The 26,414-nt window shown below is 42.4% G+C and overlaps 1 protein-coding gene across 1 annotated transcript in view; it reads right to left on the reverse strand.

Moving 5' to 3' along the window:
* Positions 1 to 26,001, reverse strand: part of LOC121862628 (SCY1-like protein 2) — an 83,573-nt gene extending 57,572 nt beyond the window's left edge. The window contains exons 1-2 of the mRNA XM_042360945.1: positions 25,989 to 26,001; positions 25,377 to 25,522 (exon numbers count right to left, since the gene is read on the reverse strand). Coding sequence (XP_042216879.1) covers positions 25,377 to 25,522; positions 25,989 to 26,001 — 159 coding nt within the window. The remainder of the gene's footprint in view (positions 1 to 25,376; positions 25,523 to 25,988) is intronic.
* Positions 26,002 to 26,414: the final 413 nt, after the last annotated feature.

A 26,414-nucleotide genomic window follows, 5' to 3' on the forward strand; every position in this document is an offset into this window, starting at 1 on the left:
CGTTGATCTGTTGTCTAGTGGCTTTGCTACAGTGCAGTCGTTGATCTGTTGTCTACTGGCTTTGCAACAGTGCAGTCGTTGATCTGTTGTCTACTGGCTTTGCTACAGTGCAGTCGTTGATGTGTTATAGGTAGGAGAATAAATCGTGGTGAAGTTTACCTCCGAGATTATTATAAGGTATTAGCCGGTAGGGTTAAGACCGAGATAAGAAGAGCAAACAGGAATAATGAACTGAAGGTAGCAAGGGAGGCAAAGTCAAACCCCAAGGGATTCTATCAAATGTATCAAACTAAAACACGAGAAAAGGTTGGGCCAATATAGTCAGATACCGGCGAGCTAACTGATAACGACGGAGAAATGAGCAATAATCCGAATAAATATTTTTTTAACAGTTCTCACCACCGAAAATTTAAACATGATACCCGAGGCACCGACTCTATATAGAGACAGTGAAGAAAATAAGTTAAGCGAGATATTAGTGACTAGTAACGATGTTAGTAAGCAAATAGTTAGTAAGCCTAATAAGTTACCAGGTCCCGATGAGATATTTGCCAGAGTATTAAAGGAATGTAAGGAAGAGCTTAGTATGCCTTTAGCAAAGTTGTTTAACATGTCCTTAAAAACGGGTAGTACCAGAATCCTGGAGGATAGCTTATGTAATACCGATTTTCAAGAAGGGAGGTAGATCACTATCCTCTAACTACCGTCCAATCAGCCTAACATCAATTGTAGGCAAATTACTGTAAGCAATCATTTCAAACTCTATTCGAAATCACCTGGAGAAGCACAAGCTGATCAATGATTCCCAACATGGCTTCACAAGCGTGCGTTCATGTCTAAATAATCTATTAAAATTCTTTTCATCTGTTTTCGAATCAGTGGACGACTATGATGTGGTATATCTCGACTTTAGCAAAGCCTTCGACAGAGTTCCCCACGAAAGACTAATAAGAAAAGTGGAGGCTCATGGCATTAAAGGAGATATTCTGAAGTGGATTAGGGCGTGGTTACAGGATAAGAAACAACGAGTGAGCATTAACGGCACTAAATCAGATAGGAGTAACGTCACTAGTGGAGTTCCCCAAGGCTCAGTACTTGGACCATTATTATTTATTATATACATAAGCGACATAGATATCGGCGTAGACAGCAACATAAGCAAATTTTCTGACGACACTAAAATAGGGCGCATAATTAAATCTGACGAGGACTCCGCAAAACTACAGGAAGATATAAACAAATTTTTAAAATGGTCCGAAAAATGGCAGATGAAATTCAATGTGGACAAATGTAAAGTACTCAGTGTAGGAGATGTAAACAGGGAAACCAGATACCAGATGAACAACGATGTTATTGAGAAATCCAACTGCGAGAAAGATTTAAGAGTAATGATAAGTAGGAATCTTAAGCCAAATAAACAATGCGTATATGCTCGAAACAAGACTAATAAAGTACTTGGGTTCATACAAAGGAGTGTTAGTTACAAGACTAGCGAGGTCATCCTAAAACTATATCTTGCGCTTATGAGACCTCACTTGAATTATGCAGTTCAATTCTGGTCACCGTTTTACAGAATGGATATAGAATCCTTGGAAAGAATTCAGAGGAGAATGACATGACTAATCCCGGGCATTAAGAATCAGAGTACAGAGACAGGTTAAAGCATCTTAATTTGCACTCCCTCGAGAGACGGAGAGTGAGGAGCGATATGATAGAGGTGTATAAGTGGAAGTCAGGGCTAAACAATGGGGACATTGCAAAGGTACTCAAACTATCCAACCAGGAGCGAACTCGTAACAATGGTTTTAAATTAGATAAATTTACACTTAGGCGCGAAATAGGTAAAAATTAGTTTGGAAATAGAGTAGTGGACGAGTGGTACAAGTTACCAAATATCATCATTAACTCGAATACGGTGGATTGCTTCAAACATAGGTTGGATGGATATATGAGCGAAAGGGTTTGGGTGTAAACGGGACTGCCCAGTATGGCTAACAGGCCCGCTGCAGTTTCCTCCATTCTTATGTTATGTTGTCTACTATCTTTGCTACAATGCAGTCGTTGATCTGTTGTCTACTGGCTTTGCTACAGTGCAGTCGTTGATCTGTTGTCTCTTGGCTTTGCTGCAGTCCAGAATGGCTAATGCTAACTTTGAAGCAGAGTTTAGACAAACGATTCTTCAAAAATATCAGCAGTGTCAAAAGAACTTTATTCCCAAAGATGAGAACTTTAAGACAATAGAAGAACTGAAGAAAGCTGTCCAAGATCCATCTTCCATGTCTCGTCATGAATACTACTTTCATCGGTGAGTTCTGATATGATAATCAATATAATTTTTTGTGGAAATGTTTCGTTTGGTAGATATATAATTAGGCGCCTAGGCGTGCACTACTTTGTCTTCTAGGCGGTAATGAGGCTGTGATATAGAGAGAAGACGTCTCTTCCGTCTTTCCCGCCGCAGTTTCATTGTCAGCATGACTTGTGAAGGTTGTCGCCGATCTTATATGGACGTAATTTGCGAATTTAAGGATAAAGAAAACGAGACCTTTCAGTTTTTACAAAGGCCACGACATAGTTCCTTTAAGTAGAAAGTATTGTTCACAGCAATACTGTGAAATAGAACTGGGTTTGTGTGCTAAGTCAGTTGTTGATTAGAAACAATCATTGATCACTTCCTCGACCGTGGCTCGCGTTTCCCGCCTTCTCAATATCAAATCACTCCGCCACCGGGACTGCATAAGCGCTGATGCTGCCGGATGGTCTCCCGTCTAGAAAAATCCTCAAATTACACCATATCAAAGTAAGTTCTTTCTGTTTAATATACCGGGGGGTTCGGGGGGCTCAGAAAGTTAGATAAGGTTAGGTAGGTTTGTTTGGCTAGGATGGTTAGGTAGGTTTTTCATACCCACTAAGTTTAGGTTACGCTTATTTTAGAAATAAACATTTAACACAATTGCACAAACTACAACTGTCCACTATAAAAAAAAAGTGAAATTGCGGCGTTTTTAAAATCGTTTTCTATAATTTTCGGCCGCGAGTTAGTCACCTATAATTACCCATTCTAAAGAAGTCAGTTGTTATTATCTTATTTTATTTTATACAGGCAGGAGGAAAAAGGAAGAGAGGCGAAAAGGTGCCCGCAAGGAAGAGGGGTGGCAGGCGGCGCACACGTGTGTGTGTGTGTGTGTGTGTGTTTGCCCTGTCACGTGACAGCCTTGACCGGCTTGACTTCCACTCCTACCAGCCACGCAGTGATGATGCCACTATCATAGGTATTTTATTCACGTCTGTTTCAGTGACTTATTATCTTTAGTAAATTACTTTTTTCTTTGATAACGGTACTATATAACTCTTTCGGTGTATATTAAACTAAAAACAAGAAGATGAAGTAAGCGGGGATTGTGGCAGAGTAATCATGCCTCTGGCATTGTATAGAGAGCTGGGTGGTGTGTTTCTGATCCGAAACAAGAAAACGCGGGATCTGTTTACAATACAGTATTTGGAAGAAATGAATGAAACTTCACCTGGTAGACACCACCCACTTTTAATGAATATGTTAGAAAACAAATCAATGAATTATAATAAAACATTTATGTCCACATCTATAAAACATTGAAATTGGTGCATAAATAACTTTGAACAAAATTCTACACAACCATTAAAAAAACAAAGACTCATTGTAATTATTAATTAGATAAAAACCTAGAAACTACACAGTACTATCCACTTACTGCTAAAATTAGCATCATGCTCAAATTTTTTACTTAGATTTTTTTTCGCCATAATATATAATCAATACCTCGTAAAATTTTCGTATTTTGGTGATATTTACAGGTATGAAGTTCTTCAGTGTGGAGAAATTGATCAAGAAGCTCAAAACAGCAGATGAAATGCCACTATTCTATGTCAGCATTGGAGACACTTAAGACGTCTCCAGGAGGGCACATACTGCAACAGTCCATGGTGGCCGTGACAGAATAGAACCTCACCTTGTTCCGAAGTATGCAAACATTACTGTTATTGCCACAGTAGGATAAACTAGGAGAGAGAAAGAGAGATAGGAGAGAGACAGAGTGTTGACAACGATCTTTGCTGAGGTGTTAAATGTGAAACAGATGTCCTCGCCTCGGGCTGACTTGCTCCCTGCTGGGTTCAGAAGATAGTCTCTAGCCGTCCAGTGAGCTAACAAGTCATGGAGCTAATAAGTCCTACATTAGGCCCGAAACACGTAAGTTTTTATATGGTTTAACACCCTACTCTACTCAAATATGTCATATGTAGTTGTTAATAGTGAAGTAACGTACAAATGAATTAATTATCTCATATGTAACATATGTAATTTATACTCTGCAGGTTTTGACCGAATAAAGAACAATTGAGTCCTACGTGCAAGGGTCTCATTATCCCACAGCCGCTCATTGGGCACTTACAGTCAAAACGTGGGTCCTACAGTCTGCCGATACAGTCTACTGAGAACTGACGAGTGACTCGACCGTCGACGGACCTTCAGCGGGGCCCTTCCCTCCGGCACCCGACACACCCCGCAGCAGGAGAGCGGGGACGCCTTTGTGTGAATTTGTGAAACATCGACTAACGTGTGATGCCTATGATATAATAATAGTTAACCCCAGCGAAAAAGGGGGTTGTGGGTTGAGTGTGTGTATAGCACTCGTACATAGAGAAGCGTGACACCTCTGTATGTGGGTGTCAGAAAGGACTGGTCTCGGAGCCAAAATAGTTCATACGGGCGCTCGCGAGTGTTATCATTCATTCCGGACAGGCACGCCGCCTGCCGCGAGGACCAGCCAGACTAGATCGCCAATTGTAAATAAAATTAAGAACGAGTGAGTTGTCCTTTCTATTAGAAAATAGTAGTTGTGACAGTTAAGTAACGTTGTAAGGGCGCAGTAGTATTTGTGACATCAGTTTACGATCTTAGCAAGTGTGTAATGAATCTCTACACTGATTGTGGTGCCTCTGTTGTCGTGTTAGTGTGATATCGCTCGTGCTTATTGCACGCATCTATATTACTTCAGATGTATGACATCGCTTATATGACTTCAGTTGTATGACATCGCTCGTATGACTTCAGTTGTATGACATCGCTTGTATGACTTCAGTTGTATGACATGGCTTATATGACATCGTTATAAACGAGCAGACATGTCAGTTGAAGAGCATTCCCGCTTAACCGATCGTCTCTATAACTGTGCCACCAGTCATGGAAGGGAACAAGGCAGAGGAGATAAGCCTAGCCAGCGTAAAAGACCCGGAGGCCCTGAACGACGGAGATGCTAACCAGTCACTCACACAGCCAGGGCGAAGTGGAGAAACCCTTTCACCCGAGAGAAGGATGAAACCAACAGGCCGGTTGAATAGGGTAATCGGGGGTTTTCAGCAGACGCTCACCCAATTGACGGCAATAATGCAGAATATGAAAGATCATATGGAGCAACTGCAGACTTTAGGCGATACGGAGGACTTTGGTGAGATGCTGTCAGCACTAGGAGGAAAGCCTTTTCTGGAAACGAGTGAGGGGATGACAGCCGCGACGAGGTATCCACAAGACACGTTGTCAACCGCCGGAACCAGGAGTGTCTAGCTGCTACACCTCGACACCCACCCAAGAAGGGTTCCCAACACTCAGCGCCTCAGAGTCGGGAACTTCTCACCAGGGGGAGAGGGAACATGTTTCCACCCGTCATACCCACTTTCCGGAAGCAGTGACACCAACAGAATCCCAGTAGAAGGAAAACCAAGTACAAGAATATACAGCGAGAACGCCCAGGACGAATGGAAGGGAGGCCATCGGACACGATGCTACCAACCCAGAGGCTGGAAGAGTTAATGGCCACTATGAGGCTTCAACAGAGGCCGATGCCGAGGTTCAGCGGAGGGACTTGTAACGAGTATTGGGAGTTAAGCATGCCTTCCAAAGACACATTGGGGAGGTGCCCATACCCTATGCACTAAAATTGGAAACACTTCTCTCGGCCTACACCGGCCGCGCTAAGAAATCCCTAAGAGCGTGCCTGCAAATAGAAGACCCCAGGGCAGGATACGAACAAACTCTAGCCTTGCTAGAAGAGCGTTATGGCAACAAGCAAGCCTACATCTAAGAACTAATAGGCAAGGTCCTACGTGGCCCAGCCGTGAGAACAGATGACATTAAAGGACTTCAGGAGCTCGCGGACGATCTGGGAAATTGCGTAAACAACTTAAAGGTATTGGGAAAACTGCACGAAATTGACACGTACGAATCACTGAATACTTTGGCTAAGAGATTCACGGGAAATATCAGGGACCGATACGAAGATAGAGCATATCACTATGAAAGGAGACACGGTAATTCTCCAGGGGTCAAGTGGATGAAGGATTTTGTACTGGAGATGCTAGACAGGACAAGTAGGGCTTCGAGGGGACAAAGAAAAAAAAGAGCCGAGTGGGAGACAAACAGGCTCACACCCATACCCTTCCACATCAGGAAGGTTACCTGTGGGCCTAGTGACTTCGGGAAGAGAGGAGGTTAGAGGAAGGACGACTGCACTTGCCTGTTGTGCCCTGGACATCACCCTCTGCAGAGATGCCAAGCATTTCTCATTGGGTTGTTATTGATTCCTATTTGTTAGGTGCTACCTGCGTGCCCTATTTCACTGGTTGGTCTAATATGGTAAGAGCTCCCATTAAATTCGCTAGTGTACTCATTGGTAATGTTGCCCGAGTTCGTGACCCTAACGACCACAGTTCTTAAAAATCCGCCCCAAGCGCCAGTCTCCCTCGCCCCCAGCGCCAATCTCCTCGCCACCAGCGCCAGTCTCTTAGCCGCCTGCTGACGTGCCTCGCTACCCTCACGCCACCTCCCTCCAGCAAAGGTCCTAGCGCTGTGGAGACACGGTCGGCAGCAAGGTGGAAACCTCTGCATTCCCTGGTTCTGTATCGAAATTTACAGCCGCTGACTATGACTTAAAGGATTCGCCAAGCATCAAGACTCTTGTGCCACTCTAGAAGCAGGTAAGGGAAAGGTAACTTCCGAGGGAGGATCAGGCTAGAGATGGGTTTTGTTTCAAGTTTGCTCGTATTAACGGTCTGTTACTTTGATCTTGTGTATACATCCAAGCAACCAATAAAGTAGGTCAGTTTTCGCCTTATTTCGGCTGATTGTCGTGCCCCAGCAGGCACTTCTCTCTCACTCAGGAAGACGTATATGAAGATTGCTAATCAATTTTACTGGCGGGGATAGGGCGGATATTAGAACCTTGTAGGAGTTGTGATCGGTGTCGGCGTATGTCCGCCAAGGGTAGAGTCCGTCCTGTTCCTCTTAAACCCTTACTCATCATTACAGAACCATTTTCTCCAGGTAGCCATGGAATTTGGTTGGACCACTCTCTCACCTCCTTCCTCTTGCGAAGGCACAGGTATGTTCTCACGTTAATTGATTTCGCCACCGGGTTTCCAGAAGCCTTGCCCTTGAAGGAAATTGATTCTATTTTTGTGGCCGAAGCTTGTTGTATGATCTTCTCTCAGGTAGGCATACCAAAATTATGTCAGATAGGGGTCTCAGTTTACCTCCCTTGATGAGGGCTTGATTGCTAGAGTTAAGCCTTTATTTACCACCCCGTTTCACCCGAGTGGTAATGGACGGATGAGACTGCGGGCTAAAGGCGTCATACTGAAATTGTGCGCCGACAAGCTGAGAGTGGCACCGGTATCTTCATCACTTCTTTGCTCTAAGGAAAATTCTGATGACCGGACCGGGTTCTCATTCACTGTGCAGCTGGGCGGCGGTGCTCTCGGTGTTAAGGGATCTGTGGGAGGACACAAGTATTGAAGACGACGAGCAGACTCACTACCAGTATGTCAATGAATTATGGGACAAACTTTCATAGTGTGCCAAGATCGCCGTTCAGAATGCTGACATTAGTAACACCAAATATAAGGCCTATTTCGACGTCAAATTACAGGATCGTCAATTCATTCCGGGGATGAAGTGTTAGTGCTCCTGCCTGATAAGAAGAGTAAGTTGCTTGTTTCCTGGAATGGACCTTACAAAGTCCTCGAGAAGTGGAGTAGAGTAAATTACATCATTGACGAACCGAAGGGCCCTAAATTATACCATGATAATTTATTAAATATATATCATCGTAGGGCCCACATTAACTTTGCTCATGTCCTTGATGACGTTCCCAAGCTCGAAGCAGTCGAGGCACTACCCTGCGAGGGTTCGTGTGAAGTTCAGGCACCAGACTCGGATGATCTCAGTTGCCAGCTACCGATAACACCAGATGGTATAGTAGAATCCCCTACGACTGACAATGGGCCAGCACTTAAACCTGGACTGAAGTGGATCCAACGTGCAGACATTGAGGACCTAATTACTAACTTTGAGGATGTATTTTCAGACGTCCCGGAATGCACGTCCACTGTACACCATGACATCCTCCTTGCAACCACTGAGTGTGTGCAGGCCAAAGTTTATCCTGTCCCTATTCATCTCCGGAGTTATTTTAAAGAAGAGGTCGACCGTCTACTTGAGCAGGGAATCATCCAATTGTCATCTCCTCACTGCTCTCTTGTTGTTATGGTGCATAAACGGGCTGGTACTTTTAGGATGGCCATTGACTATAGGGCGTTAAATGCGGTAACTGTCTTTCATGCCAAGCCCGCCTGTTCTATGGAGAAAGACTTGCATAAGTTCTCAGGGGCGAAGTACTTCTCGGAATAAGATGTATGTAAAGTTTATTACCAGGTGCCCTTAACTGAACGCGCTAAACCACTAACTGCTTCTCCTACTCGTAGAGGATTGATGGAATTCTACCGATTTCCCTTCGGGCTGGTGACTGCCTGTGCCACGTACATCAGGCTGATGCGCATCGTCCTTGTTGGTTTGCCTAGAGTTTCTTTTTATTTTGACAACATCTTCATATATTCCTCGGATTGGCAGAAACATCTTGGCGACATTAAAGCTGTCCTAGGGAGGCTACGGGAGCATACTTTGACGATAAAACCATCTAAATGCCGGTTTGGGTTTAAGTCGATTCATTATCTTGGATTCGTGTTAGATGGTTGGCATCTTCGTTCCCAATCAGATAAAATAGAAGCCCTTTGTGAGGTGTGTCCTCCTACTACTAAGAAACTCCTTAGTTTTCTTGGTATAATCTCTTTTTATAAAGCTTTCATTCCCCGGGCATCTGAGTTTACCGGACTCTTATCTGACCTGCTAAGGAAAGGCCACCGGGAGACTCTTGTCTGGAGCGACGACCTGCTGGCCAGATTTAATCATCTCAAGGATTCTCTGTCCACCAAGTTACCTGATCACCGCTTGACATTCGTTATTAGGACGGAAGCTTCCAGTCATGGCCTAGGAGCCGTTCTCCTCCATTATGTTCAGGCCTGTCCTCATCCAGCAGCGTATGCCAGCAGGAAGTTATTAGACAGGGAGAAGAGGCACTCGACCATTGAACGTGAGTGCCAAGCTATTTTGTTAGGGGTTTTGAGATTGGATTATTACTTGAGCTGAAAAGAATTTATCCTGGAAGTTGACCACAAGCCCTTGCTGTATTTAAATACCTTCAAAGGGCCAAATGGCAGATTGTTAAGGTGGGCTCTAAGTCTGCAGGGGTAAAGGTTTCGTGTTGTTCACGTCGTCGGGAAAGACAACCTTGGGGCACATTTTTTGAGCAGGTCTACTGTATAGCTAACCATTTGTTGCAGGATTACGTTTTGTTGTACTAATCTTAAGTTTTAATCTACCTTACAGTAGACTTTTGTTGGGGGAGCTGTATGGCGGAACGATCTTCCGCTCGTTACCGCTGCTCCCTCGCTCGTTTGTTGGCGCAACTCACTTGGGGGGGGTTAGACGGAGGTGAGAACGTCAATGCTTCCAGCGACACCGGCTCAGATTCTGCCCAGCCGTCAATACAGTCACTACCTCCCCGCTGTTCGTCAAATTCTGGCTGTGATCTCATCAAAGGCTCTGGACTCGTGGGTTGTTTGCCCAGACCATTCACAATTCGACTGTCAATCTCTGGACACTTATCCCAAACCACTACCGCAGCTGCCACGACCGCCAGCTCATCTCCTCCGTCTGTGTCCCGGTGTTTCTCCTGCTGTATCAAGACATCGGCCACTGTCGCTCGAGTGAGGAGCTGAATGGACACTTCCCCCCGAGAGTGGATCACTGCATTCCAGAATCTTCCCCAGGGCCGCTGCCGTAGGAAATATCTGTTCATTGTTAGATTCTATTGTTGTTTGATTCCATTAATTGCTGACTCCCTTTTATTGTTTGATTCTATCAGTTGTTGACTCCCATTAATTGCTTGATTCCATTAATTGTTTGATTCCATTAATTGTCGGACTTCCATTAACTGTTGACTGCATTAATTGTTTGACTCCCGTAATTGTTGTTTGATGTTTGTTGATTGGTGTCAGAGTTTTGTGTTATATTTTTATAGTAAAGAGATGTCAATCTCTCAATTGTTTGTTATTCCTCGGAAAACCATGGTCCTTGACTTTCCTTTTATAAGATCCTGATTAGGCTGGTAAGGGATTTCTATCCCTAAGTCCCAGGCCTTTACAATCTACATCAGTCAGAAGTGTCGCCCGACCACAAGCGGCAGAAGCTAGGTGACTGTCAACTCAAGGCCATCATGTCAGCACCGAAATCAACGACCAGTGGAGCTAGGCCATGGAAACCCGAATCCAGCTCGAGAGCTACGGAGAAAAGGGCTGGAAACAGGCAGGTTACACTGGTGACAACGAACCGAGAAAACCCGTATAAAAGGGCAAGAGATACTTACGGTCGAGAAAATAACCAGTGTGAGGGGCCCGAAGATTACGACACAAGAGATTTTTAGATTTTTTTGGTTGGCCAGGAAGGGGCTAGTTTATTGGGCACCCCTTTACATCCTGTGCAAGGTGAAGACATATGACTAGCAGATCCAGACAGATGTTTCTCGGAAGTTGTACTGTACAGTCAGAATGCCTTTCATTGTTTCAACACTCAATTTGTTCCTTTCCTTTGTCCATTGACTTTGCATCAGTGAAAAAACTCTTTCTACATCTGCATTGTGAGATGATATAGCAAAGAAGAATTGTGCAATTCTTAGCAATTCTGAGTGGCATTCAATGTTCTTTGATTTTTCAAAGTATCTGGTCCACTTTTTATGTGTTGGCAGATTACTAAATTCTTCATCACTCTTGTAATTTTCCACAAACTGCTTCAGGTTACTAACTTGGTCAAAACACTTCACATCATCAACTTCTACCCCCTTATCAATCAAATATTTGACACACGGCTCCACATCAGACCAGTTTGGTGTTTCACTCAAGGTTATCCACTTGAAACAAGAAAATCTTCCATTGGTTTCATCCATTTCTCAATATACTCTAGGCATCTGTCGTATAGATTAACTATTTCAGCACAAAACTTGTTATACTTTTTCTCATTTCCTTCTGTGCGTTTTTGAGCAAGCAATCCTTTAACTTTCAAGGGCATAAAATTCTGACTCTTGCGTTTTGCAAGCATTTTGTGAACAGATTCTAAATTTGTCAACACTTCTACAACAGAATTGCTTTCCATTTCAATTGCTTGAATGTGTGTGTGAAATACATTTATTAATGAGTGCATATGCCAGAGGTAAATCTCACTCATTTCATTCTCAAAGAATTTTCTAATTACTGTGGGTGGTTTGTCTTGTGATAAAAAGAAGGATTTCAAAGCAGGAAACATCTGTATTAGCCTGGCGATGCCAGGCAATAGTGACAGCCAGCGAGTCTTACTATGGGGGAGGAGCTTCTTGTATTCAACTTCAACAAAATCACAATAATCCTTGAGCTGCCCAGTTCGAACTGTGTAGATATGAAAATATTGATAAATTTTACAAATTATATTTTCAATATCAATATCCATTCTTTCTGCTGCATAATGGACACAGTTGTTTAAAATATGCGCTGGGCAACCCACTCCAATTAATGATCGCTTTTGAAACATTTTCTTCAAATTTGCAAATACATTATTACCGTCTTCAATACGCCTGAGTACTCCAAACATTGTATTGCAGTTTTCACTTGTGAATGCAACACATTTCTCAGAGACCATTTTTCTCCAGAGTTTCCTTTACATAATTACAGTTTTGACTGTAAACCACCATTCTTCCAATCAAAGTACTGAATGATTACAGGAAATAGCTTTATTGAATTGTGATTACTTCCATCTGTAGCAAAATCACAATATGCTATCTCATTATCTTCAAGATTTTTCAAGGCAGCATTAACAGAATGCGGTGCAAGCACAGAATTAACAATTGCTTCTGTTTTTGTTCGAGCACTAGAAAACTTCCTTGCCACCTCAGAATCAGAGAAAGTCTTTTTAACCAAGGCAGATGAACAGTTCATGGACGTGAAGCTATTGTGATGTTAACAGTGTGAAATGCGTAAGTACCTTCTGCAGCGGTGACAGCATCTTCAGTTTTACTACCTGGTTTGACAAAAAATTCTGTCAGTTTCATCGATGAGCCCTCTCCTTGAACTGCTTTCTTGTGTCTGTCTGAGTTCACATGTGTTTGCAAATCATTAATACCTTTATTTGCCACAGAGACGTACGTTCCTGGTTTGCACACCAAACACTGCGCTTCCCATTCATCCCTGCCTCTCTCAAAACATGGGAGTTTGCTCTGCAACTCTACAGTGAATTTACATTTGCGTTTGGGCATTTGTCCGTGGGGTTTACGGTACCGTTTTATGCTCTGGAAAAGTACAACAAATCGTAAGCACTAGCTGTGGCAACAAGCTACAAACCCACAACAAAGACTAAGATCAAACACTGTCACTGCAGGTTAAAGACTGGCCAACCACCGGTCACCGTCATAGTTGTCAACACACGTAAATAATATAGTGGAAGTGGCTAGATTATGGTTACAAATTGCTAAAATGCCTTAAATGCAGGACAAGAAAAACAATTGCAAGTGTAAAAAAAAACAAGAAAAAAAAGGTATACTTTCAACATTTCATTTATGGCTGTAATAGCACTAAATAAAAAAATTTTTTATATATATACCCACCAGAGACACTCTTATCAATCATCTCATCACCACCTCAGACCACCTCAGAGTTAGGTACCCATGTGCCAAGTTAGTATTATGTGGGGATTTAAATGAAATTGACACCACTGATATCCAGGACCAGCTATCACTATCACAAGTTGTGACCTTCCCCACACACGGTCAAAACACCCTTGACCTTATCTTAACTGACTTAGCGGACCAGTACCAACCTCCTCAACCACTGCCTCCTATCGGGTGTAGCACACACTTATCAGTGCTCTGGTCCCCTGCTGCCACTCCCACTCAAGTACAGAGACCCTACATCAAGACCTACAGGCCGATTACTGACTCTGCAGTACGCCTCTTTGGACAGTGGATAGTTCACTATCCCTGGACTGAAGTACTCAGCGTGGATGACGTGGAAACCAAATGGATAAATTATACCAACACCACCACCGAAGCTCACCACCACTTCTTCCCCGAGAAGTCCGTCAGATCACACCCAGCTGACTTGCCCTGGATCACACCTCGGATCAAAAGACTTATGCAACAGAGAGACAGAGCCTTTCATCTCAATGACCACATCCGCTACAGGTCACTTCGCAACAGAGTCATCCGCGAAATACGCACTGCAAAGAAGTCCCACTACCCAACCAAATTACAACACCTGAAGCAGACCAACATCAGTCAATGGTATGGTAAGCTTAAAGAACTCTGTGGACTAAACAATATGACACACCCCCTCCCCTTCCTTAGCCATCTCACCAATGTTGACGCAGCTGAGCAAACAAATAACCATTTCGCTACTATATGCCAGACGCTCCCACGGCTTGACACAACCACTCTCCCTGCTTACCTACCAGCCCCCCTTCCCACTGACTTAGTAGAGGAATTTGACGTAGCAAAACGCCTGGACAAACTAAAATTAAAACGCTCTACCACCCCCATTGACTTACCAATGAAACTATTCAAGGAGTTCTCCCCGGAGCTTGCTAAACCCCTCTGCTCCATCATCAATGCTTCTCTCAGTCAAGCCAGATGCCCAGCTGACTGGAAGACCTCTTATGTATCACCAGTGCCCAAGCCAACCAGCCCACAATCCTTAAATCAGCTACGACCTATTGCAATCACCCCAATACCCAGCCTAAGCTGTGAAAGTTTTGTGTTTGACTGGGCTTATGCTGATATTGCAGGAGTCGTAGACCCTCAGCAATTTGGCAACATGAAAACTTCCTCCACCACTCACTGTCTTGTCAGCTTTCTCGATTACATATACCGCCATCTCGAAAAACGAAAAACGTCTGTAGCTGTCGCCTTCATTGATTTCACTAAAGCGTTCGACCTAGTCGACCACAATATAATCATAAACAAAGCTATTGACCTCGGGCTTCGGAGAAGTCTCATACCATGGCTTACAGACTTTCTCAGTGACCGACGCCAAGCTGTACGCTTCCGAGGGGCTGTCTCCACCTTTCAGTCACTCACCTGTGGCGTCCCCCAAGGCACCAAGATGGGACCACTCTGCTTCCTTATGCTCATCAATGATGCCCTAAGAGAAACCCCTGCTCGCTGGAAATATGTCGATGACTCCACCATTGGGATCAGCGTCAACAATTCTGCTCCCAACTATACCGCCCTCCAGGATTTATTGAACAGTCTCCAAAACTGGGCCACCAACAACCATGTCACCATCAACCATACCAAGACCATGGTTATGCACATCAACCTCTCCTCCGACATTGTCCCACCTCCTTCCATTACCCTAGGTCCGAACACACTCCAGGTTGTAGATTCCACGAAGCTCCTCGGCGTCACCATAGACAACAAACTAAATTGGAAACCACACGTCAGTGAAGTTGTCAAATCCTCCAGTTTCCGTCTCCACCTCCTCCGCCGACTCAAGTCCCTCGGAGTTCCCGCACACGAGCTCCTCAGTGTATACACAACATTCATACTCCCCAAGCTCACCTATGCCTCCCCCACCTGGTCTTCCTCCCTAAATGCCACACAACGTAAACACCTAGAAAAAGTGCAAAAGAGGGCATGCAAGATTATTCTCTCCCCCTCCTACTCCACATATCAAGAAGCGCTCAACACACTGACCCTTTCGACTCTCACTGACCATCACCACGGCCTCATCTGCAAATTTGGTAAGAAGCTTCTACACCATCCCCGACACCGGCCCCTACCACCACCTGAGATCCCCTGTCCGAGAATTGCTGTTCGACACCACAACCGCATCCAGCCCATACGTGCACGAACTGATCGCTATAAGAACAGCCCAGTCCCAACCATTGTAAAATTATCAATAACATGTAATAAATCAGTGTATTCACTCCCAGTAAACACTGCTCCCTACACTGTCACTATGTTGAAATGAACTGTAGTTTGAGCTGATCCCCATCTAAGTTATTATATGTCTTATTTGTGTCACTTGCATATTATTTGTAATTCGTAACCCATTCCCCAAATATGTTACTGTATATTTTCAGCCTTCTGGCTGCCAAGCTCTTTCAATAAACCGTTAATTATATATATATATATATATATATATATATATATATATATATATATATATATATATATATATATATACATATATATATATATATATATATATATATATATATATATATATATATATATATATATATATATATATACATATATATCTTGATAAAGTCACACGGGAAAATGGAAACAACGGAGTACCTTAGCTTTCGTCTTTATTCAAGACATCTTGAATAAAGACGAAAGCTAAGGTACTCCGTTGTTTCCATTTTCCCGTGTGACTTTATCAAGATTTATCTTATCCACGTTTTCATTGTGGATTTACATGAAATATACATATATATATATACATATATATATATATACATATATATATATATACATACATACATACATATACGTATACCTGTATATATATACTGATGCGCGTGGCTACAAGGAAAAGCAGTACATGGCACTTACATGCTTGCCCAAAAACTGCTAGCAGCTAAGTTGACAACACCGTACAGGCGTACACGTGACTTATCAGCTGACGAAAACTGAACGAGATCTCTACGGTTTCCACCTCCCCTCTCTCTCAGTCTCTCTCTCTCTCGTCATTACAGTTTTATGTTTTTTTTTTCTGAGGAAAAAATGATGGAAGCTGAAATTCCACACTTTTGAAGAATTTAAAAATTACTTCCGGATGAAGATTTCGAGACCTATATAGAGGACATGTCCGAGAAAATACGGACGTATGGCAACCCTACACTCAGGCAGCATGAAAGGTTAGGTCAGTCACTATCTAGTGTGATTGGTGGCACACCTGAATGATACTAAATTCATATTTTCAAGCTACTGTAAATGCTTGTCGGGCTTAACTGCATGTGCACCCTCTTTGCCGTACTGTATAGCCAAATTCTATTTGACTTGACATTTAGATTAAAAGTAATACAGGTAATCTCTAAGAATATTTTCTTTTTTTACCCAAGATTATGCATTTCATAGATTTGTATGAAGACTGAAAAAAAATAATTGTAATATCTGATACTTTAAACAGTGGGAAAATTATTTCTTTAATATAATTATACAATAAATTTTATGAACATAAAAATTATTCGTGAATGTTTTATGTCATAATTAAAAAATCTTGAAAATTTCTCTTGTAGCAGCGTTTGGCAACATTACTCTCCCAAGACGAACTTTCCGCCGAACGTAATGATACCAATCAATGTTTTTAATTATTTTTTTATAACAAATCTAACTGCTATTAAGATAAATAAATTAAAATTGGTAAAAAAACATATGCTATATTTTAGATGATGTAATTTTAGTAAGCAACAGTATCAACCAGATTTATATAATTATAATTTTGATATACTGGAAGTATCTGTCATCTTGTTGATTACGTCATAGTCCAGGACACCTAATTTAAGCACCACAGCTTGACTTTTCATGCAAACTCCTCTCGCCAGCTTCAGTCTCGAGTTTTATTTGATGTTAAATAAAAGATATAATTTTTGCAAAACTTCAGTTAGAAAACTAATAGATAATGAAGTGGTCAAGATTGGCTAAACTATTGGTAGGCGGTGCTTATTTTGGAAACCAATAAAAATAAACTACAGTAGTTAAAAATATTCTGGTGTATAATTTGATGCTTTTTTCAACACTAACTGTTTATGTTTCAGCTTTAAGTCCAACCGCTAATTATATTCTAAACTTTCCATTACGGGCGTTATTCAATGTTCGAATTATTTTGTGAACCTTGTGTATCTATCGTAAATATTGCGCTGTAAAATTAATATTGTTGTGAATTTTGTGGTGTGAATCTTATGCTGTGAATCTTATGCTTTAAATATTATGTTGTGAATCTTGTGAATCAATTGTTGTGAATCTTATGATGTGACTCTTTTGTTGTGAATCTTGTGACTCTTATGTTGTAACTGTTGTGAATCTGTGTTGTGTATGCTGTGAATCTGTGTTGTGAATTCTGTGGATCAATTGTGAATGTTGTGAATCTATGGTGTAAATATATTGTGAATCTGGGATGTAAAATAAATATATTGTGAATCTGGTTTGTAAATATGTTGTGAATCTGTGTTGTAAATCTGTTGTAAATGTTGTGAATCTATATTGTGCATGTTCTGGACCCATTTCATGAATGATGTGAATCTCGGTTGTGAATATGTTGTGAATATGTTGTAAGTCTGTGTTGTGAGAAGCCAAGTGGTGGACCCCTAATGGCCAGAGATTAAATACACACGAACTGAATTAATGGTAATGAGATTCTTGCTGTCGAGAGAGAGAGAGAGAGAGAGAGAGAGAGAGAGACGCGCACATTAAATATTTTCTTCATTTACTAACTCTTAACACATCAATCATGGCGGAACATTATGCAAGAGACTCTATTGTACAGGTAATAATAATAATAATAATAATAATAATAATAATAATAATAATAATAATAATAGCTGCAGGTGTCATAATTTCCTCCTGCCTTCCTCACACACTCCTATAAAACTTCGCCAGAACAGCAAACAGTTATTACCAAGACCTTCTGAGTACCATACCCACCTGCCTAGCACCTGACGAAGGCCTCACACACACACACACACACACACACACACACACTCTCTCTCTCTATCCCCAGGGCAATTAACTGAGTAAATTTGACTAACAATTGAGTCGACAAGTCCAGGCTATCCAGTCTAGGTGCTTCCAGGAATTTCCAGAGCAGACAGAGGTCAAGAGTATGTTGAATTTTCTGGGAGAAGGAGAGAGAGAGAGTCAGAAACAGGTGTGGGTGTGTCTGAAGTTGCCTGTATATTGGAGTTCCTCAGGCATTTTTCTCGTTCCCCCGTTAATTTAGTATGTGTGGCGGAGGTGACGACGGACAGTGAAGCCAGCGCCTTTGTTACTCTGCTCGACGATGGAGTTAAGTGAGTTAAAGAGTAAAGTTAAGGTACCCATTAACAGCTGGGTGAACTGTAGACCATTAGGACAGAATATGAACGCTGGAATTATTCTGGCGTCACGACCATACATATTACAGTAACATATTGAAATTGAAATATAGCAAGGATTCTTAATATACCCTGTAGTGTAGACGATATATTATACAGAATCAGTTATACACTAAACAAAACAATATAGACGAATTTCAAGTTGAAATATAAATATACCAACACGACAATTATATTTTGATTAGTTAATATATCTAATTCAAACATCAATATCGAAATGAAAAATATAAAAATTATATAGGAATGATAAAATATTATCATTGGTAAATTTAAACCATGGCCACGGAAAAAATTAATTGGCAGAAACTTCAGTTAGTGTCAAGCGGGAGTGTCAACTGTATATTGAACACGTCAAGGAAAACAATACTATTTTACCGTCAATTAAACTCACCCGCGCCAATATCCCCCGAGATAACCCCCACCCCTTCTTCCCTCCACCACAAACACCCCCTCACTACCACTACCTCTCTACCCCTTCAGTTACCATCAAACACCCCCTATCCCTTAACTTCGTCCTCCATGCTCAAGTTTCTATTCCTGGATTTAGTCGTCCTCCAAGTGGGCAGGAGCAGAGGGAGGAGGTTCTCTAAGGTACCAATGTTTACCCACCGCAATTAAAGAGAATTTATCTCTTGCCAATATTGGCCTCAGAGGAACACCGTCAATTACTGAGAAAAAGATATTGTGGTAAAGCGGTACAATGATACAATGGTACAGTGGTTAGAGTGGTACAGTGTTTACAGCGATAGAGCGTTCAGTGGTACAGTGATACAGTGTTTACAGCGATAGAGCGTTTAGTGGTACAGTGTTTACAGCGGTGCGGTACGTTTAGTGGTACAGTGTTTACAGCGTTACAGCGCTTTGAGTGGTACAGTAGTACAGTGTTTACCGCAGTAGAGCGTTTAGTGGTACAGTGCTTACAGCGGTGCGGTACGTTTAGTGGTGCAGTGTTTACAGCAGTGCGGTACGTTTAGTGGTGCAGTGTTTACAGCAGTGCGGTACGTTTAGTGGTGCAGTGTTTACAGCAGTGCGGTACGTTTAGTGGTACAGTGCTTACAGCGGTGCGGTACAACGTTTAGTGGTACAGTGTTTACAGTGGTGCGGTACAGCGTTTAGTGGTACAGTGATACAATGTTTACAGAGGTACAGCGTTTAGAGTGGTACAGTGGTACATTGTTTACACTTTACAGTGATAGTCAAAGCGCACAACAACTGTTGGTTATTATTATTAGTAGTAGTATTACTATATTAAATGTGTAATACAGTATTATGAAAATATAGGACATCTCTCCAGGAAATGATTCACCTCTCCCCATAGTACAGTACTAAGTTACTTATCGTGTCTCGTAAATGCATTTGTTCCAGAATAATAAAACAACCATTAAAGCACATTACCTAAGGGGATATGACCAACAGGATCTCAATGTACAGTACTTTCGTTTTCACAAATAAAAACAATTCTTAAAATATCACGAATTTTACAATAAATGAAACACGACCACAGTAGAATTTCGAGTGCACATTATATATATATATATATATATATATATATATATATATATATATATATATATATATATATATATATATATATATATATATATATATATATATATATATATATATATATACTTTTTTTTGCGGAATCGGTCATTTTGCAAAATGACCGATTCCGCATAAAAAATAAACGTAACATATACTGTACACACACACTTCACCAACACCATCCTGTTGACGAAATTAAATGTCCTTCGCTCAGTAAACAAGGCCAGGCCACGTGTTATTCAAATCACCCAGATCAAAACAAATTTTTTATACCACACGATCATTTCCCTCTCTCGTGACCATCAGAGAGAGAGAGAGAGAGAGAGAGAGAGAGAGAACTATTATCACATCACCATTTAACCACCACCACCGCCGCCGCCACCACCAAGACACTTTAGTCTCATCCAGACCCAATTAACAACCGCCTTACCACTCACCACCACAACTAACAACTATCACCACAATCACTACCCCTCTTACTATAATTCTCCCCACTTAAATGATAATTAATACTACCACAATTAGTCCTACTTCTGCTACTACTACTACTACTACTACTATCTGCAATTATTACTACTGCCACATTTTTTTAAATGGCCTCCATCCTCCCCTAATAGCCACACCTTCGCCGCCATTTTATTACCTTAAAATTAAATATCCTAATACATAAGTAGCTATCCTAGCTGTGTTGAGTTAGTTGAACCGCAGATCTATGAGGCATTCAGTGACTGTTGCCTCATAGTCAATATCTGCAACTGTTGTCGGCTTAGGGGCCGATGCTCTCGTTCCCCTGAGGCAGAGCAAAGCAGACCTAAGAAGGACAGTCGACATCTCATCCAGGCTGTAACATAACTTCTGGGTTGCTGCTTCTGTTCGGAGATCAACTCCGCGAGTCTGGCGTAGAAGCATCTTGCACTTGGTCCCATCCCACCAGAGGTTGTGAACACCAGAGAAGTGAAGCTGCTTTGATCAATGTTCTGAATTCTCTCCTCGTATGCCCAAATCATGTCGTTCTCGCTGCTCCTGTGTGCAGCATCGAGAGCTAAGTTACGGTGACATGCAGCCATGGGATAAAAAATCCTGATGTCGAAGAAGGCTCGCTGTCCCTGTGTCCAGAATCTTCGAGCACTGATGTCAACACAGGCTTCGTTGGATGGGTTTGAAGTCCTATATTGGAAATTCTCACCGTCCAGTGGAAGGATGGTCGGTTCTACTCTGCCATCACGGCAGATTTCCTTCAACATATTTGCTGAGATCCCTTACTTCGTCATGCCTCATGCATACGAAGCCCCCATTCTTGCACACCATGGCGTGATCGACGTCATAGGAAGAGCCACACACGCAATGGGAGGGCACACCTTCTACTAGCCTACCGTACCTTAGAGCATTGGCATCTGTAAATTCTTGTTTAATGAGACTGAAACCATTTGCCCTTATCGGTAATGTAGTTAACCAGTTCGAGGCGCCCACCCCCTGCTCTATAGCTACTTTTTTTTCAAATTCTCTGGTACTTGCAGCATCAATTGCTGCAACTTATCACTATGGCTGTGCTGTCGTTCTGTCGTAATGGACCTACGAATCATGTTTACTTCACTGGTATCCACCTCCCCTGTTGCGTTCTGAGCTATTATGTGGTCATTGAGGACTGCCGTGAGCTTAACTGAGTTTTGATGTTCGGTGGCAGCAATCTCCTCTGCATTGGTCAATCCCATTCCTCCCAGTCTCGGTGGTAGTGCAAGGAGTAATCTTTCTGCTGGGGTTAAGTGAGGGTTTTTCACTAATTTGGGAATGAAATTGATGCTGATAGCTTCTTCTAGAGGGTGGAGGAGGGGTCCGATACCAGGGATAGTGCGCATCAGGTAGTTCCAGCGATGCTTGGCTCCATGGGTGAATGCCGCAAAAGCCGCTTGGATTCCCCTAACCCACTCATTCACCTTTCCCATTACGTACTCGGTCTTGAAGGCCGTCGTGCCGATTACTGCACCTAGGTGTCTTTGGCCATCCTTTGTTATTTTGACTTCAGTTCCACCGAACACCTCCATTGCCCGTTCACAATGTTCTGGCTTCACAATGAGGAAGGACTTGCTGGCGTTTGGGTGGTACCTATTTGTGGACCTCGTGATGTTACCAGGTCCCACCACTTTTTTATGTCCTTCACTTTTCCTCCTCCTGTAAGGTCGTCAGCGTACATTGCCATTGCAACAGGGTCCCCCTGCGTTGTTCCCTCGGTTGACTGTATGATGGTATCACCCCTTAGAGCCTTGTTGTTTAATATATAGAGGTCTGATGGATTCCTATTGGAGTTTTCAACATGTATTGCAAAGCCTAGACACTTGATCTTGATGTTGTGCAGTGCGGCCTTGCAGTTAAGTATGTTGAATGCGTTTGAAGCGTCCACCAGGAGAACGGTCTCACAATCACGCTGCTCAAATATCGTTCTCATGGCGTAAATGGCAGCTTCTCCTCCAGCCTGGTGGTCAGCTCAAACTTGCAGGTTCCCTACTGCTGCCCTGACATCATTCTTTACCACCTCTATTATGCATTTTCCGATGATCCGCCTCAGCACTTCTCCCACCCCTATAGGCCTACATCCTGGATTTTTATCCAGGTGAATGAGGCGACAGGCCGTCAGAGCATGGAGGTGTTGGCAGCTTTCTTGCAAGGACGGCAATGGCAGTGCAGAGATCACTTGCTACGGGGCCAAACTTGTTGATGCTGAGGATGACTCTCTAACCGTTTGCATCCAGACCTGAAGGGCCTGCACCTCCCTGAGTTTTCAGTGCCTTTTTCCACACCATCCCTCCTGCTATTTTCTCGAACAGGACAGTATTTGGTGGGATAAATCACCCTGGAACCTGATGCCTTCGTCTTCACTTGCAGGGGGAAGTTTTTCTTTCAGTTGATTTAATGTCTCTCTGTTTATTGGCAGAACCCCACCGGAGGATTCCTCTGCGAGAGATATTACCGCCAAAGACACTTTTCCCACACGCATTTTGTTTCCAAACTTTCTTGCAACGTCATCGGTGTTTTGCTTTCCGTCTCCTATAAATTTTAGTCTCTCCTGCAGTGTTCTTGCTTCACATAGGAGATCATCAAGGGCCCCATTCTGCCACATTGTCAATCTTCTCTTCATTGCTGCTGCATTTTCTTTGTGTGTGTCTTCTGACAGAATAGATGTGGTATTATTGCCAGTATTTGAAGAGCTAAAGGGGCAAGGAAGCAGTCCTGAGTGTACTCGGTTATGAGGCGAATCATCTCCCGAATCATTTCTTTGGTGGCCGCACACTTGGGTGGTTGAAACAGGTTAGCTGGCGACCACCTGACAATTTCTGAGTAAGTTTCTTTAACCCCTTATGTCCGCATTTTCCATCGACATGCCATTCCACTGTAGTGGCTGTCTCTCATTCACCTCGTGGACATCTGCTACTATTGGAGCAGCGTTTATTAGTACTACAGTTTCAGGTTGAGTAGACTCACTGCTATCATTTAGGATATCAACGGGCTGTTGGGCCCCGGCGATATCTACTGTGGCCTCCTGTGTCGGCTCCCTGACATGTGGGTTCCGACAATTGTTTCCCTTTCTGCAAACCACACTTGATCGGTTGTTTCTCGCACAATCACAGCTCGTGCAATTTTGGTTCTGGTGTATGTATATTATGTATGTTGTATGTATACCATGTATGTACTCTATATATATATACATTACTTCTCTAGTCAATAGCGTGTGGCAATGCCCCTGTTTCATGTCACCACACGCTTAGATAAATGTGCCTGGCGACATCTGGAAGCTGCTAATGTACCACTTACCACATGTCGCCTGAGAGGTCAGAGAGAGGTCAGTTGACCCCTATAGGAGTGTAAGGACTACCTGCGCTTGTGAGCGCACTCCTGTATATTTCCGCTAATAAGAACCTACAAAACTCTACAGGTGTTTATGTTCGCTCCTGTAGTTAGAACCAAGTACCCAGAACATCTCCATCTGGCTAGCACAAACACAGCAATGTCTGTTACCCGGCATAGTGTTCTGCACCCAAACAGGTCAGTGAACCCCTTCGTGCTCCATTCAGCCCCAAAAAGACTTATTTAGCAGTATTTTACGTCTTAAAACCTTGCCTGATGTTTTAAAGTGAAGTAATAGTTGTACTAGTGTGTGGTGATAAAAGCCCTTCAGGCATTATATTCAGTCGTGCCTCGCTCTTCCACCCAAACAGGTACGCACGCGTCCAGAGCGTCGGCCAAGCTAACACTACGGTGAAGGACTCACCGGGTGTGGTGTGTCTGCTTATGAACATTATGCACCTCCACTGTGAATCTGTGGATACCCTACATATCACCACCCAGGATAGGATAAAATAATTGTGTGTGTGAGAAGTTTCGCGGTCGCAATGTGGGGCGACCTAAGAATACCAGACGTGGAAACAGTACTGGTATGATTGCTTGGGAAGTATCCCATCTACTCAGCAAGAGTAGCGTGTGAACGAGGTACCTGGTATATGTACTTAAGAATACCGAGGAGTTCCATACTTGTTGGTGTGGAGTGTACCCGGGATGTGTTGCTGTAATGTAACATGTGATGCTATACTCTAACATGTGGTGCAGTCTGATGTGTGAGGTGTAATGGAAATAAGGAATGACCGAGGTAAGGAGGTCATTGGTTGTTATGAAGAATGAAGATGATAATGGTAATTATTTGATGTAAGACGTGTATTGATGTGAAGTGTAATGAACATAATAGTTGTTCTTCCGAGGAAGGCCAACTCTTCTTGTATTTTGACGGGATGCAATATGTTTTATAAGGAATAAATTAGTTAAGTCATGATTGATGTTTCACCCTTCTTCCCACTCTCGATTTGGTCAATGAAAAACCCAACCCAATGCCTTCCTAACTCTGCCCGCTACCTAACGAGCTACATACTGTACATACTACTACCCCCACTACCACCCAACATCAATACCACCACTACCACTAATACGATTACTACCATCCCCTTACTACTATCACCTATACTACCATCACCACAACCACCATTACCATCACCACTCCCATTACTACTACTGCCATCAATATCAACTTACTACTACTTTTTTATAGATGGCCTCCAGCCTCCTCCAATAGCCACACCTTCGCCGCCATTTTATTACCAGAAAATTAAATATCCTAATACTAAAGTATCTACCCTAGCTGTGCTGAGTTTGTTGAGCAGCAGGTCTATGCGGCTACTACTACTACTACTACCACCATCACTACCACAACCACCACCACTATCAAGATACTCACCACATCAAGCTGTTTCAGGTACCCAGAGCTGGAGTGGTTGGCTTCAATAAGAGATTTGCCAGAGTTAAAGATGGCGCACACACACATACCCAGCGAGAACATGTCACTCAGCACGCTGCAGTTAGACGTCGTCTGTATCTCCGGGGCTGTAAGGAGGAAGATTACAGTATTAGTAACAAACATATATTTCATTATAAAGGTAAGGTACAGGTAAAGGTACAGTTACAGGTTCAGCTACAACAACATTCATAGTTCATAATTATGTATTTGGTTATGTAGTTCTTTGACCATTCGCGCTATTACATAATGTACATCACGTGAAGATTAGCCCCAGTTTATTTCAACTGATGAATGAATACACCTTGATGCTGCCTGGAGGGTTGGGTTAGGTTATGTTATGTTAGGTTAAGTTAGGTTAGGCTAGGGTGTTTAATTGTATGGTGAAATAAGTTTTTGTTTTTCATTGATCCTAATTATATTGAAAAATTATACGAGACATTTTTACTGCAGTTATACCTGAAATAATGGATGATTTCTCGGGTGCGTGTTAACCCTTTGGCTGCTGCAGGTTACCCTAAGCCTTGTCCAACTCCAAACAGTGTTCAGTCTGACGGTCTTCACACATCAGGAATGAGCGAGGAGAGAATTATATTGTCTAAATAGTTCACCTATTCACTGTTGAGTATGTAGAACAATTTTAGGAACGTTGGCTGAGTATAAAAATCATTGATTTTATAAAGTACACCAGTAGAAACTGTTGAAAACATGTCCACAACATCTGATGATCCTATTGAGTTAAATTCCCAGAGGAGCGTGTGAGGAAGAAGTGCAAATATTTTTTCGAGTTAAGCACCAGATGACCTCATAATTGACCCAAAAGACAAATTTACCATTGAATTCCTTAATGTTATAGATGATGCAACAATTGCTCACCGAGATAACAAATGGTTCAGTATATGGACAAGTATGGCTTCATATATAATGTTAAATCTTTGTGGAGGGATAAAATGATGTGTGTCTACAGCTTGAGGGAGACGG

This window comes from Homarus americanus, unplaced genomic scaffold (assembly GCF_018991925.1).
Source record: "Homarus americanus isolate GMGI-L3 unplaced genomic scaffold, GMGI_Hamer_2.0 scaffold31037, whole genome shotgun sequence".
Taxonomy (NCBI): domain Eukaryota; kingdom Metazoa; phylum Arthropoda; class Malacostraca; order Decapoda; family Nephropidae; genus Homarus; species Homarus americanus.